The following is a 16,721-nucleotide window of genomic DNA, read 5'->3' as shown; positions in this document are numbered from 1 at the left end:
ACCGCTGATTCTTAAATAGGTCAACTACTGAAAGCCCAGAAAAATAGTACAGTCTTTGTTGGGTTCCTAAAATATGCAATAAAGGTTGCAGGTGGGTCTTCTTGGGAAATGTGTTCCAAAATTGGAGTGCAACCAGAAAAAATGTCATCTTCCTGGGATCACCTTGCGCAGGCAGAGGTGACAAGAGAATGGCTTCCAGATTATAGTAGTTGGCTATATTCACAGGGCAGCAAACAATCTTTCTGATAACCAGAGTATTAGGACAGGAGTGGGGAACTATTTTTCTATTAAGGGCTGTTGACCTACAAAAAAAAGTATGGTGGAGCACATACCAGAGTGAATTCTTGTACAATTGCTAAGTGGGTTGTTTTACAGGTTCTTAATTATACAGTATTATACACTAAGATAGATAGATAGATAGATAGATAGATAGATAGATAGATAGATAGATAGATAGTACTGCCTAGGAAGATGGTTCTGGGATATTACCCTCTTGAGAAGCTCTGGCTACTCAGGTTGGGATCCATTGCTTAACAGGAACAGTATAACCATCCCTGCAGAGAGAAGCAGGTAAAAGCTGTTTGACACTGGAACAAATTCCCTCGGGAGATTGTGGACTCTCCTTCCTTGGAGGTTTTTCAGCAGAGGTTGGATGGCCATATGTCCTGGATGCTTTAATTGAGATTCCTGCATTGCAAGGGGTTAAACTAGATGACTCTCGGGGTCCCTTACAACTCTACAATTCTATGAGGACACCTGCTCCTTTCAAGGAATGGATGAATGGAGATAGATATTTCCAACATTTCATAAAGTAGGTGACACCAGTCACTGGGCTCTGTGTGAGCAGCTTTTTCCAGGTAAAAACTGGGTTAGCATGTTTACTCTGAAGTAACTCCTCCCAAATATTGCTAGCGGGTGGGAGTGTCTTCTCTTTCATGCTATTCTCAGCACAGAGCAGCAGTGCTACCCATTACCTTGGTGGTAAAGAGTCCTTAGAAATGTTGGGTGACTGATAAAATCAAGTAGGGGGCTGTAGGTTTCCTGCCTTTAGTTTAGGGCTTGGAAGGTTAAAACCAACACATTGAGCTGTATCTAGAAACAAACTAGGAATCACTGGAGTTAAGAAGTTGTGCAATATTCTCAGAGTGCCAAGCTCCTGTCAGCAGCATTACTGCTGTCTTCCAAACCAGCCGAAGTTTCTAATCACTTTTCATAGGCAACCCCAAATATAACACAGTATTTGATTCAAAAGTCACACACTTCTGTAGGAAAAAATATATCCAAACTTCCAGTCAGGACTCCACTACCACTTCCTGAGGCAATGAATTAATCATTGGTGTCTTTGCACCTTGTTCTGCCTGCAATAAAGTCTCCTTGGGAAATGAGTACATTCTGTAAATAAATTCTTACTCTGTCTAAATCCTCTTTATTCCAATTACAGGCAATTAGAAGAATATTCCTCATTACCTCCCCGGTTTGGGAGTGAGTCATTTTGTGTCCCTGCTGTTTTTCTTGGATATAGTAGCCATTTCTCAGGTTTCCTCTGGGGAATTGTAGATCTCTTTGGGCTCTTTCAACAAGCACAGAAAGTACCATCAAAAATTGGATGCCCATATAAATAATTTCATCATTCTTTTGAGGGCCTGCAATTGGAACACAACTTAAATTCCTTAGCAAATCAGATAGAACAACAATTTTATATTGTTCCTGGGTAATTATCCAGCATTTGTTAAAATCATTGTATACTTTTGCATTTATAAACTGACATTGATTCAGATTTCAGTGTAGACAGAGTTATGAAAGTATATGAACTGGCTTTACCTTGATTGTTTGTTTTATCAGCATATCATTTCGTATTCAGTTTACAGTGGTACCTCCGTTTACGACCACAATTGGTTCCGGGGAGCCAATCGCTCCCCGAGCAGGTCGTAAATAGAGCGTTTCTGCACATGCACGAGCTGCGCAGATCACTTCTGTGCATCTGCCGCTGCACATATCGCTTCTGCATATCCATGCGCTGCGGAACCCGGATGTAAGCACTTCCGGGTCCGTGGCGGTCGTAAACCGATCAATCGCAAACCGCAGCGATCGTAAACCGAGGTATGTCTATACTGACTTTAAATACATATGTGAATAGAATTGAACTGATGTTGTGTTGGTTCTTTGCTTTTTGTATGCAATTTCAGCTATTCCTCTTCCACCCCTCTCTGTTTATAGTTTTGGATCATTGTTTTTTCTTTCTTTCCCATTTGTTCTCTAGTAATTAGACACGACTGATTTCCCTCCTGCCACTTGCTCCCCAAGGGAAGCAGCAGCAGAGAGAAAGCTGTGCTGGGCATTATTATGACAAGCTGCATATATAATTCTTTAGTTCTCTTTTGTACTTGGGCCTAAAAAGTTATTTGTCCATTTGTTCTGAATTCCACAAGAAAAGTCATTATTTGTAGCATTGCACTGTGGAAATTATAATATTTGTGAGGCAGTAAATTGATGGCCAGTTAGAGCCCTTTCTAGAATGTGTGCTACTTTTTGATTGAAGAAACATTTTGAATCTTAAAAACAAAATCTGTTAACTGAACTGCTTCACCAGCAGGTGGCACACACCTGCTTTTTGTTATTAAAAATAATGAAATATAATAAAACTTCTGGCAGTATTTTCATGAGTGCTGTGACCTTTTGTAGTTCGTGCATTAAGAAAATAAAAGCATCTGTGTCATCAGAGTTTAATTTTCAGAACTCTGTAACAGCTTAGCTCATTGGATCAAACTGACATTTTAAGCATCTGTTACCTGATATTAGGGCCCATTGCTAACATCATTTCAAAGGCTGTTTGGTTAAAGGCCAAAATGAATCACCTGTAGAATCGGGCTAATAGCTGAGAAGGCATATTTAAATTGGGGAAGTGGTGCAAGGAAAGGGTTGAATCTCCCCCTCCCTCCAACCTCAGGATCATATTGCAGTTGTCCCCCCCACCTCCACCCCCATATCATTTCTAAACAAATTAGAGATTGCTTACATCTCCCATCTTTCAATGTCTCATCTACATAGGCTTTCAAATTATAATTTTGTAGCATGTCAAAACAAATACTGGAATTATAATTAGATCAGAATATTGACTGTTAAACCTAAGCTTGTTTATATTAACAAAAGTATTATATGAAGGGATGCGGGTGGCGCTGTGGTCTAAACCGCAGAGCCTAGGGCTTGCCGATCAGAAGGTTGGTGGTTCGAATCCCCGCAATGGGGTGAGCTTCCGTTGTTTGCTCCCTGCTCCTGCCAACCTAGCAGTTCGAAAGCACGTCAAAGTGCAAGTAGATAAATAGGTACCACTCTGGCGGGAAGGTAAACGGCATTTCTGTGCACTGCTCTGGTTCACCAGAAGCGGCTTTGTCATGCTGGCCACATGACCCGGAAGCTGTCTGCGGACAAACGCCGGCTCCCTCGGCCTATAGAGCGAGATGAGCGCCACAACCCCAGAGTCGTCCACAACTGGACCTAATGGTCAGGGGTACATTTACCTTTACCTTTTATTAAGAATACAAAGAGCCCTGCTGGAGCAAACCAAGGACGCAACTGCTTCCAATAGAACGCCCCCCCTCCCCCGATGCTCCCAAGGGGCCCTCAGCATGAAGGTATTAGGCTTCCTCTATTTTTTGTCCTCAGCTTTTTGAACTCAAAGCTATGCAGCCTCAATATGGAGGCCTCTGAATATGTTTAACTATCCTGGCATATGAAACAACTAACAATTAATTTCAATAACTATTTAAAGAATATTTAATTTCAGTAACATGCCAAATATTAAGCAATTGTCAGACGATCAAAGCACCTGCAGAATGAGTGCACAGATAGATGTAAACAATAAATAAGTCTTCAAAAGTGGCAGCAGTAATATGAAACAGATAAAGTGCTGACACTCTCCTCCCACCAGAAAACCTCTCTATTATCTCCATGTGTCTGGGTTGCCCTTCTATGCCCTTCTGCATTTCATGGAAAGTGTAAATTCTCCTGCTTCCACCTAAGGCTCACTTTGCACATACAAGTTTTTCTGCTGTACCCCAAACCCTTGAACACCAGCTTCTAATGATTTTGCTTGATGAAATTAAGGCAGCCACGTCTGTCTTGAATAGCAAGCTATGTTATTTCCTGCTATGTGGAAGACAAAAAACAAACAAAAAACAACCAAATATTTGTCTTTGTATTCATGCAGGTCTCATTAGGTGGTGTTGATCTGACAGTGCGGGTTCTCACAACAGGCTACTGGCCTACTCAGTCGGCAACACCAAAGTGCAACATTCCCCCAGCCCCCAGACATGCTTTTGAAATATTTAGGAGGTAAGGAATGGTTAAGATTATTTGTGTGAATGGTTAGTGGAATGTGTGTGTGTGATTTTTTAAGAAAAAATATACAGCTAATGGCCAGATAATCTGCATGCATTAAATCCTTCTTTATATGCATGCAGTTGAAGCTTGCTTGCCATGTTATCAGTCACAAAATAGTAAACTTCTATATTGATATAGAAGAAGCTCTTGCTTCCATAGTTAAAAGTATAGATGATCAAATGGCCATTCAACTTCTTGAATTTTGTAGATTTTATTTAGCCAAACATAGTGGAAGGCAGCTGACACTCCAGCATCACATGGGCTCTGCAGATCTCAATGCCACCTTCTATGGTCCTGTTAAAAAGGTAAGTGCTGTGTCTGTAAACATATTATTGCTTTGAATTGTGCCTCCAGCTATTGTGAACTTAGAAATAAAATTCTGTTCCACATACATTTCAGTCTTTCATATATACTTACCACTTTTAATATATATATATTCAGGGTGTGTGGGTGCGTGTACGCGCGTGCACACACACACACACACACACACACACACACACACACACACCGTCTAGTACTGCAAATTTCCCAGAATAGCACTCTCTGAATATATATATATATATATATATATATATATATATATATATATTCATCTTTCTGGCAGGCTTCCTTTGCTTCTGGCTCTCAGTGGAACTACAGTTCACTTTGAGAAGCTGTGGGGTATCAGAAGCTGTGGTTGTCATAATGTGTAAAGTTTGACATTAAAAAACTTATCCAATTTACGTATGTTGAGAAACTGCAGAATCTTGACTCAGTTTTGTGAAAGCCTATTTGTCAGATGCTATGGTGACTTGGATCTTCCGCTGGCTTATTACAAAGCAAACAGCTCTATAAGCTGTTTTGCTTTTTAATGGCAAAACTAATTATATAAACTCTGGGATAAAATGGAATAAGTATCTCAAAATAAAAATCTTTGTTTTGTATTTACAAGCAGATGAGTCAGATCATGACTTATACCTTATAGTAAGTACATAGAAAGCTGAAAGAAGGAGCATAACATAATGTTCCCAGAATGATTTTTGACTTTTTTGAAAATTAAAACAGGAAGATGGCTCAGAGGTTGGTGTAGGAGGCGCCCAAGTAACTGGCTCTAACACTCGGAAGCACATATTGCAAGTCTCCACTTTCCAGATGACGATACTAATGCTCTTTAACAACAGAGAAAAATACACTTTTGAGGTATGAGCTGTGACTTTCTCTGCTAGCTGTAAAAATTTTAACTTATCTTCCAAACATGCATTCATCTTCCTCTACTGTATGGAGAAGAGGGATTATTCATCCCTTTGAGCCATTTGTAAAGGAAGTTCTTGAACTATTGGTATATGAGGCTGCTAGCACTTTAGAGTATTTTGGAATCTTATTGGTCCTCATCCAGGAATACCTTCACTTGTTAGTGAAAGTCTGAGATTGGATCATTCATTATATACTTATATACTTAAATACTTCTTGGGTTCAGCTCTAAAAATAATTTATATGTTTCAAAGCCCTTTGATTCAAGGAAGATTTTAAAATTCCTTTGAATTGTGTTGGGTGAAATTCAAGTGTTGGAAGCCCAAACAAATATATTTATTTACAGTATTTACTGGTAGTAACCACATCTTTTTCATGGTGTGTATTTTTCCTAATGGATACTCATTTTTTTACATGCCATGTAATGATGTGGAAAACAAATCCTTAGTTGTCATCTTGCCACCATGTGTGTGTGACAGTAATACTTAAGTGAAAGTACTCTTTAAGTGTCACCACAACAAGGTGAATTGATACATTGTGAAATTAAACAATATCAAGCAGCCTGAATGTTAACAGTTTGTGGACAGGAAGTCTAGTTGCTACTTCCCCTTAAAACTATATTTAAATCAAAGGAAATGCAATCCTGTAATCAAGCAATTACCATTATTTTCTAGTTTGATGTTTTAATATATTTTGTAAAAAATCTTGTTCTTATATAGACACTAATTGCTGAGCACCATGTTCAAGTGACAAGAGTATTTCCTGGACGGGAACGCTTAAGTCTGCAGGTGCAGGAATTGCATTTTTGAATGCTCCCCCCACATTTAAAAAGAAAAATCCTTACATGTAGAAAATGAGGGGATCTGGGAAGGGTTTCTAGCAGCCTTCTTTCAGTGCTTCTTTATAATAAGGAAGCCTTTTACAAGGAACTCTCTACTTCCTACCTCCTACCTGGAGTCTGAAGTGGTATAGTTCAGAGGGACTCTTCAGCACACCTGTGCCAAGAGGGAAAGGCCATGGCTCAGTGGTAGAACACATTCCTGTAATGCAAAAGGTCCCAGGTTCAATCCCCAGTATCTCCAGGTAGGGCTGGGAGTGACCTTTGTCCTGAACCATAGAGAGCCACTGTCAGTTAGAATAGACAGTACTAAGCTAGATGGACCACTAGTTTCACTTGGTATATGTAAAACTTCCTATGTTCCTAAATGCTGAACATATAGATCATCCAACTCCTCTACAGATTTGTGAACAAGGTGTCCTGTGCTACAGTAACTTGCACAGTTGAAGTTTATATAGATTACTGTATTAAGTGATAAAATTTAAGTGCTGAAACACACTGCTGTCAACTTATACAGTCTAGAGTAACTTTCACTTTTTCTCTAAATAGCCTTTTCAGCTATGAATTATATATAGATTTACTGCCAGATGTTTTCTGAATTTGTCAAAATAACCATTGATAGTCTTGAACTAGTTTGATTAGAGGGGGGAGACATCTTCAAAACTGTTTTTGAAGAATTTTGTTTTCTTCATAACTACCTTTTGCCACAATAAGAGTAATAATAATTTTATTATTTATACCCCACCCATCTGGCTGTTAAATTTAATGTAGGAAATACAACAGGAGACAGATATCCCCGAAAGAGAGCTTGTACGAGCGCTACAGTCCCTTGCGTGTGGAAAGCCAACACAACGGGTTCTCACAAAAGAGCCGAAATCAAAAGAAATAGAAAATGGACACATATTTACAGTGAATGACCAGTTCACATCCAAACTGCACAGAGTCAAGATTCAAACAGGTATGCTCACTTTCATTTCAGCTACCACGTCTAGACTCTGTCCAACTCCTGTATTTACAATATTGGAATCATACATTCTAGTACAGAAACTAAACTGATCACCCATTCTTAGGGGTGCCTTCAAGGTATATTCTTGAACCAATGCTTGCCTCAGTGCAAGCTGGATAAGATTCTGTTATGTATCTTCTATTTGTGATCATTTCATGTACTGTGGATAATATAAATATTCATAAAGCCATGGCCTTATAATTCCAGGTGGGTGTTTAACTTAATAAACCAGGCATATATTTTGTGAGCCCTGCTGTATCAGGCAAAAGACCCATCTGGTCCCGCATCCTTTTTTTACAATAGCCAACCAGATGCCTATAGGAAGACTGCAAACAGGACCTGAATGCAACAGCACTCTCTCTGCTTGTAATTCCCAGCAACTGGTATTCCAAGGCATACTGCCTCCGACAGTGGAGGGAGAACATAAACCATCATAGCTAATAATCCTTGGTAGCCTTATCCTTTCTTTTTGACTAGTATATTGTTAAATTGATTACCAGTGATACACAGGATACCGATACAAAATGAAAATGGAGATGGATCCAAATTGGAAGGGAAATGGAAGCCTAAAATGAAGAAGTAGGATAAGGTCCACTGACAGCAGCTACAGATGTAGGGATATGCAGATAGAAAAAGCATGTTATGACAGAAAATGCTGCTCTTTTAGACTTTGTGAACTACTTATGCTAGGAAAGCTTCATGATTATAGCAAATGCAAAGACTCAGTTCTCTTACTATCTCAGTAGAAACTGGCACTTCAACAAAGCAAGCTAAACTAGCCCCAAAGGTTGTATTATATAACTTATTTCCATGTGTGACTGAATATATGAAACCCAGTGTTATCCAGAATTGCAGTTTAACAAATGTGAAGGAACCTTTTAAATGCATTCAGTTGTGGTCTAAAAATATCAAATCCCTCAGGAAGCATTTGACCTGTTTTAAAACTTGTTGCTTTAACGGATAATCATTTCTTAATCTTAAATATGTTCCATTTTTGCACTTTGGTTGGTTGTCCTTTTGCATCATATTCTGTTTCAAGTATTTATTGACACTGCTAAGAAAAATACTTAGTATCTTTAGAATTAAATAGCTACAGTATTTCTAAATTGAGATATTTCTTCTGTTCTTCCAGTTGCTGCCAAACAAGGAGAATCGGACCCAGAAAGAAAAGAAACAAGACAGAAAGTAGATGATGACAGAAAACATGAGATAGAGGCTGCAATAGTCCGGATAATGAAATCTAGGAAGAAGATGCAGCATAATGTTCTAGTAGCAGAGGTAATCTCACTCACTGAATGGGGTTAGTCAAGGGTGGATGTGGCCCGCAGACCAAAAGGGTTAGCCACCTCTGCTTTAGAGCAGTGTCAACTGTGTAATAAAAATAAATTGCTGCTGAACTCTTGAGGCTACTAACTACATCTTTTGGTACAAATGATTGGTTGCTTTATAGAATGTTGATTAAAATGCAGTGGCCTTTTGTGAAACACAGCTTACTGAGGTGGCTCAAGTTCCCTCTTGTTTTAAAGTCAGTGTTAAGTCTAGTGTGTGCACTCTTGCTGTGCCAGTATCATTAACAATATTAAAATAATTTTTATTATATTCCAGGTAACTCAACAACTGAAGGCACGATTCCTACCAAGTCCAGTTGTTATTAAAAAGCGTATTGAAGGACTTATTGAGCGTGAATATTTGGCACGAACACCTGAGGACCGCAAAGTATACACTTACGTAGCATAAAATGTGTTCCGCAAATATGATTTATTCTTGGACTATACTCTTCGCATGAACTGGGAAGTTCTTTTAAATCATTAAATATTAAGACGACCATCTCTTCTATTAAATTACAATACATGTTCTAGATCATTCAGATCAAGCCTTTTCTCCTTCGGAGAGTTTTTCAACATCAAAATGATTGAGCTTCAAGCTTCTCAGCGTTTATCCCAGTAGAAATCATCCTTACAGTTCCTCGGGAAAATGTGAATGTGCCGCGTTTTGTTTTCAATACTGTATGAAAACAGGAAAAAATAAAATAAAAACAAATTTAGAAAATACAGCTCATTAAAAAATAAAATTGTTGGAATTTCATTTCCCCGGATCTTCAGTGTTGATGTAAATGTGTTTTCTGTAGTGTTGCTTAGCACTTTGCGCATTGTATACGTTGGGTTACAAGAAAAACACAGGTGGTAAGACTGAATTTCCAAAAATACTGCTCTGCTTTGGACATTTCTTTAAAGAGCCATGTTTAATTTAAATATTTGGTGAATTTATAAAGACCTGATAACACAGTTTTGGCATGCTTTACTTCTCCACCTGCATTCATTCATGTTCCAGCTAATATGATCGGGAACCTTTTTTCTGGGCACAGTTATGGGCTGTAATATTTGGCCTTCCCTTTTGTAGTTTGAGTTCTTCCAAATTAAGTTACATACTGATTAGGTTTGATCTGGTTCCTTTATAGGAGAAATGGGAAGAAATGTAGTGTGTATAAACTGTATGATACTTTTTGCTGTTGTACTCACTGCTCATAGTGGACTGTACAGAGCGATGTTTTTATTTCACTCAATGTAGACAAAACAAATTTAAAATAAATGGATTTAGTGTACAAGGAGCACTAATTCAAGTGTATTTAGAGCACAGGGATGACAATTTATTAAACTAAATATTGCCCCTTGGAGAAGCACATTAGCCTGCACTCTATTCACAAAGTAGAGAGGGGGTTATGGCTTTTGATTTCCCACTTTTCAGAAGGTTCGAGTGAAGCCATTGTGCACTATTAATTTACTGTTTTAAAATGCAATCTAAAAATGCAATAAATATTGTTACTTTGATCTTAATGAAATCTCCAGTTCTTACAGCAAATATTTTCTCCCTCTCCTCAGGGTGGTTCAGCATAACATTTGCTCCAGTACTTTCAAAACCAGGGTATTTCTTAGAGGATGTTCGTAAATGTTAACTTTATGTTGTCCTTGTACCATATAACATACTTGCTTTTGCACCAAATAACTAACTTCTTTAGAGATCACCCTAAAGTTGCCACTGGTGAATTAAATCTAGCTTTATTTTATACATAGTAATAGATAACCTCTCAGATGTAACAGGTCTGATTGTTTTCTCTGTAACATTGTGAACTTAAAAAACAAAACTGGTGCATCATGAAAAAAATGAGGGGTTTTTTTTGGGGGGGGAGATGCAAATTCCCTAATGTCTGTTATGTGTTGGCCCCTTGTAAAGGGGTCTGTATTTGAGCAATATTCACCTAGCAATCCATGTTGGTCTCTGTCACGGTGAACTGTACAGCTAGTGCGAGTGAGAAGGGAAAACTTCAAAGAACTCTGTTGAGCATTTTGCTGCAGTATATTTGTATGCTTAGTTGAATATATAACAAATACCTTTTTTGTAGAATAGCTGCTACTTAGCAGGTGTTTAGCACATTTGTATTGTTTCTCATATATTGTCAGTTATCCTTATGATGTTGTAGTAAGGTAAGTCAAAAGAATGATGGAAAAGAGAAATTGTAAAGTGTAGGGGGGGGCAGAAGCTGAAAGACAAAGGTAAAGGGTAAAGGGACACCTCAGCGTTAGCTGATAAAGAAATAAAAGTGGTTCTGTGACACAAGCTGTTTGAAGCAAACACAGATAAATTGCATAGGCTTCAGTAGCAATGAACTGGATATGTTTATACCTCTCCAAGATTTCCCAGCCATTTTTTAAAAAGTAACTTAAGATTGTAACCTATACTTGAACACGCAGATGATTGCTCTTAATATTTCTCATCGTTTCTTATTGAGGCTACTACTATTTGCTGGTCATGTTCACTACATGAATTAGGCAAGTTTGCTTTAACATTCCTTTTTTGTAGTATTGTTGGCATGCCATATCCTTGCATTCATTTCTTTTCGTAAGCTTGAGGGGCGTGGATTTGCTAGGGAATTTATAACAAAGTCGGCAACAAGCATGCTAATTTAATTAACTGTAAATTTAAGAACTATATCTGGCAGTCTTCTCACTGTGACTGAAGTTTAGCTGCTGCAAGATAAACTTTACCTTGCTCTATAGGGACCCAGGTGGCGCTGTGGGTTAATCCACAGAGTCTAGGGCTTGCTGATCAGAAGGTCGGCGGTTCGAATCCCTGCAACGGGGTGAGCTCCCGTTGCTTGGTCCCAGCTCCTGCCCACCTAGCAGTTTGAAAGCACTTCAAAGTGCAAGTAGATAAATAGGGACCGCTCTGGCAGGAAGGTAAACGGCGTTTCTGTGTGCTGCTCTGGTTCGCCAGAAGCAGCTTTGTCATGCTGGCCACATGACCTGGAAGCTGTCTGCGGACAAACGCTGGCTCCCTCGGCCTATAGAGCGAGATGAGCGCCGCAACCCCAGAGTCGGACACGACTGGACCTGATGGTCAGGGGCCCCTTTACCTTTACCTTTTTATAAAGCCACATCCTGTCTGCCCTATCTTTCAGTAGCCATTTGCTGATAGGAAGGAAGCAGTGTTGTCTTATTGCACTGTTTCAGGCTCTAGGGCTGATAAATAGCCAGTAGGATGCCACTTAAGGGACTGTTATGTCGTGTCCTATTGAATAAGGTATTCACAAGATACATCTGCAGGTGAGGAATGCTGGCATGCAGGACTGGGATAAGGCTGCCTGCTGGTGCAAGTATATAATGGGGACCTATATACTTGATCCTGTGATCTAGTGTCTGAATGCAAATAGGGCCAGAAGCTTATACATTTGGAAAAAATAACTATTTTAAGTAGCATCAACTCTGGAAAGAAAATTTGTTTTTGCTGAGGAGGGTTGCTTAGCCCTTTCTGCCATTTCTCTCACTAAAATTCCACCCACCCCATCAGCTATTTGCCCTGCTGAGGAAAATGTATTGAGTTCAACCTCCCGCCCTAGTACGCTGTTTTAAAAGGTATATGTGGAATGGGGATCTGCTTCTAGATTTCCTGCATATCATCTAGTTTAACCTTTAGATTGTTGCTAATGTATATTAAGGCTGAATAATACTCTTATGATGAACACTGTTTCTAGAGGTTTTGGGAGGTGGGTGAAGGAGTTTTCCTTGTTCAACTCGTTTGCTTTTACTCCTGTTTACAGCCTTTTGGCAGCGTTTGAAAATCCTACTACTTCTTGACTCCATTTCCCCATTATTCTGTGTCAATTACGGCAGAAGGCATTGTGTCCACTCCAGATACACTTCATGATGATGCCACATAGATTCATTGATAGTTGGAAAGGATCTCGCAGGTCATCTAGTCCAACCCCCTGCTGTGCAGGGATCTCAACTAAAGCATTCATGATAGATGGCCATCCAACCTCTGCTTTAAAACCTCCAAGGAAGGAGAATCCACCACCTCCTGAGGGAGTCCGCTCCACTGTCAGACAGCTTTTACTGACAAGAAGTTCTTCCTGGTGTTTAGTCAGAATCTCCCTTCTTGTAACTTGAAGATTCCACCCTCCGAAGCAGGAGAATACAAGCTTGTTTCAACCTCCATGTGACAGCCCTTTAGATATTTGAAGATGCTTATCAAATATCTACCATTTTAGATTTTAGCACTGTGTAGCAGAAGTGATGGAGGGGCGCAGGTGGCTCTGTGGGTTAAACCACCTAGGGCCAACCTAGCAGTTCGAAAGCACATCAAAGTGCAAGTAGATAAATAGGTACCGCTACAGCGGGAAGGTAAACACAATTTCTGTGTGCTGCTCTGGTTCGCCAGAAGCGGCTTTATCATGCTGGCCACATGACCTGGAAGCTGTACACTGGCTCCCTCGGCCAATGACGCGAGATGACTGCGGCAACCCCAGAATCGGTCACGACTGGACCTAATGGTCAGGGGTCCCTTTATCTTTACTTAGAAGTGAGCATTGTTACACCATCACTGCTGCTAACATGAGTAAGCAGTTTGTACCAATTATATGGGTGTGGGGAACATTTGGCCCTCCAGATATTGCTGAACTATGGCTCCCTTAAATCCCAGCAAGCTGTACCAATAAATATGGCCAATGGGAGATGTAGTTCAGCAACATCTGAAGGGCCAAAGTTTTCCCACACCTGCTATTACAGGTGTTAACAGATTTGCCAAAAGGTTGGGGGGGGGTCCTTCTTCCATCAAGTAGACAAGTTGGGACATGTTTTGACTCAGCCTCTGTGAACATGTTTATTTTCTACCATTAGACGATGCTATAGTGCTGTTTGCTGGCACAGAGTCAGCAAAGGGTATCCACTATCTATCAGGAGGCGTAGACAGCCATTCTGGATAGAACTACAGAAAACAGACCCTCAAATCTATAATGTGTTAAGGCAAAGTTTTTCAATCCTGCTAAGATCAAATTACACTTCCTAAAAGCAAACTCTTAACCATATGAAAGAACCTTCCTTGGAAAAGGATCCCTCTTCAGCATGGGAGGAAAATCGTTAAAATCACATTTGTTTGAATCCAGCACAGTAAATATGAAAACTGAATACTGTAAAGATTGTGATTGTGCTAAAGTGCAACTTTAGAGTAAATTAATGCAGTTTCCCCCTGTTTTCTGTACTTAGTATTTTTTTTATGCTTACTGTAAACCTTATTCTGCTTTGTTTCTGAGCTCCATACAGCTTTTCCCTTAAAATGGTTGCTGCACTTTTATATTATTAAAGCAGTGATTGACATGTTCTGCTTAAAAGTGGTATGTTTTAGAACGCAATGATACCATAACTTTCCACAGAATTCCAATTTCTATGAAGCTACTTGACAATAACATTTGAAGCCTCTAAATGACAGAGCAGCCCTCTCCCATCATAGTATTGTGACAAGAACCCACTATCATTTGGTGATGGAGGCTGGTTTATTGGAGAAGTAATCTACTGAGACACCTAAAATTATACTGCCAAGGCAGCTTTGCAATTATGTCACAAAACCTTTTGTAGAGCATTACGGGAGGAAATGCAGGGTTACCTTCAATGTACTGTATATTAAATTGTGGCTTTACCCTTTGTCGTGGAGCTGATACGCAGAGCTACATAGAATATTAACATACATTGGATGAAAGTTACAGATGAGATGGAAGGTAACATGATCCCCAAGACTTTGTTTGAAACTAGGGTTGACTGAAATTTAGTTGATTATTTGCTTTAATGGGTTATCCAGTTTATTGGTTAAATCTGCAAACATTTGCATAATATAGTTCTGAAGGCGGAAAGGTTTACTTTGAGCCAGAATCAATGAAGCAGGTGTGCTAGCGGGAGCCAGAGCAACAGAACTTATTCCACTCCCATGCTGCCAAAATTAGCATTTGTAGAATTTCTACACATTTTATCAGGTGGGGCACATTGTATTCTTTGAAATGGGCACATCTTCATTTTAATTATTGCCATGTCTATGGATGGAATGTAGACATGCATAATGCTCAAGAATTCTGCACCTGATGACAGGTCTGCATATCTTTGACCATATCTCAAAGATGATAGCTTCCATCATTTAAATGGATCAATAGATCATTCACAATACTTGCAACTTGAGCTATATCCAATCAATAACAAGCATCCAGACAAAATTGAACAACTTGTCCTGTATTTTGCGGATTTATTTACAGCCTGCACTTAGTGCTGTCCTGTAAATGCTTTCTTAATTGCTGTTGGAAGATATTTTACTGTCCCTCAGCCCAGTTTTACTACTTTATGTAAACTAAAACACTTTCCTCCAGTGGAGGCTATGTTAGGTCATATTATGAAACTTTAACTTCTAACAGCATCAACGTGTTTGAGAATTTCAGAATCTAGTGAATGCATCATCTGAGCAGGTTTGCACATGCATGGCATCATGAAGTGATTATGGTATCAAGTGATGGCTGGCATAAAAACAAGCAAAGGGTGGATAAGACACTTTTGTAATAACATCTTTGGTGGAGACAATTCACCTATTGAGCTACAAGTAATTCATTGTCAAGACAGAGCTTGGGTGGCACCTTGTTGGATGATAGGTACATAAATAGATGGATAAGTAAGGCATTCGATGTGAGAATGTGTAGCATGAATTGTGCAAATGGTCTCAGAAACTTTGGGGCCAGACTAACCTATAATATGGGGTGGGGAACCTCAGGCCCCACAACCAAATACAGCCCGCCCCCGGCTTCTTTCTCTGGTTCTTAGGGTGCTTCCAAGAATATACTGTACCTCCTCCTCAGATCAAAAATCTCAAACACCTTTCTTGAGTGATTTTGACTGGCCGAGATGTGACAATGTCCCTTTCTTTCTTAGATGGATAACAGTGGAGCAGTAGGGAGCAGGTGATTCTTGTATTGCTGAAACAGAGCCTTCTCTATAAAAGTCATCCACTTTTTTTTTTTTGCCTTTGGCCCCTGCCACTACTGGCATGTGTAGGGGAGCAGGTGGCGCTATGGTCTAAACCACTGAGCCTCTTGGGCTTGCCGATCGGAAGGTCAGTGGTTCAAATTTGCACGACGAGATAAGCTCCCCTTGCTCTGTCCCAGCTTCTGCCAACCTACCGGTAGCAGTTCAAAAGCACACCAGTGCAAGCAGATAAATAGGTACCGCTGCGGCAGGAAGGTAAATGGTGTTTCCGTGCGCTCTGGCACTCATCACGGTGTCCCGTTGCGACAGAAGCGGTTAAGTCATGCTGGCCACATGACCTGGAAATCTGTCTGCAGACAAACACCAGCTCTGTCAGCCTGAAACAAGATAAGCACCGCACCCCATAGACACCTTTGACTGGACTTAAGCAAGCAGCTGCAGGGGTGTTTTGCCTTTACCTTTTACTGGCATGTGGCCCCTGGGAGGCCCTTTGGCTGTAAATGCTTCCTTTCCCCTGCTATGATATGTGTGCCACTGTATCTGTGCCTGGGTATCCTTGTAGAATAGCAATGCCTGCAGAACAGGCGAGTTGCAAGGTTAAAGAGAAGCGTGTAAACATTGCCTTGGTTGCTCTGCCCACCACCGGCGTGTGGCCCTCAGGAGCTTTGGCCCAAAAGGGCCTGACTCAAGTTCCCCACCCTGTGGCAAGGATTTGGCCTAGCACTGCCTGGTGCACCATGCAGGTGCTCCAAGACCCCCAGCGACCTACAGGTGAAACTCGGAAAATTAGAGTATCGTCAAAAAGTGCATTTATTTCCGTAATGCAACTTATTCTTTTTTTCTTTTTCTTTTAATTTTTACAAATGCTTTCTTTTGGAAATTCCACAGTAATAAAACAAATACAGTAGATACAATAATACAAAAATAAACATTGCTATTACATTTCATTAATTACATTCCATTTATAATTGACCCG

The 16,721-nt window shown here is 39.9% G+C and overlaps 1 protein-coding gene across 2 annotated transcripts in view; it reads left to right on the top strand.

The window, feature by feature from the left end:
* Window positions 1–9,539, top strand: part of CUL3 (cullin 3) — a 52,324-nt gene extending 42,785 nt beyond the window's left edge. Inside the window, exons 11-17 of one of the 2 annotated variants that reach the window (XM_035132752.3) lie at window positions 4,208–4,332; window positions 4,589–4,685; window positions 5,425–5,559; window positions 6,330–6,398; window positions 7,220–7,406; window positions 8,587–8,732; window positions 9,060–9,539. In XM_035132752.3, coding sequence (XP_034988643.1) covers window positions 4,208–4,332; window positions 4,589–4,685; window positions 5,425–5,559; window positions 6,330–6,398; window positions 7,220–7,406; window positions 8,587–8,732; window positions 9,060–9,191 — 891 coding nt within the window. In that variant the 3' untranslated portion in view covers window positions 9,192–9,539. The remainder of the gene's footprint in view (window positions 1–4,207; window positions 4,333–4,588; window positions 4,686–5,424; window positions 5,560–6,329; window positions 6,399–7,219; window positions 7,407–8,586; window positions 8,733–9,059) is intronic. The other variant, XM_035132753.3, reaches the window with a different exon arrangement.
* The last annotated feature ends 7,182 nt before the right edge of the window (window positions 9,540–16,721 follow it).

Source organism: Zootoca vivipara, chromosome 5 (genome assembly GCF_965207765.1).
Source record: "Zootoca vivipara chromosome 5, rZooViv2.hap1.1, whole genome shotgun sequence".
NCBI lineage: Eukaryota > Metazoa > Chordata > Lepidosauria > Squamata > Lacertidae > Zootoca > Zootoca vivipara.
This window is presented reverse-complemented; position numbering and strand designations above follow the sequence as displayed.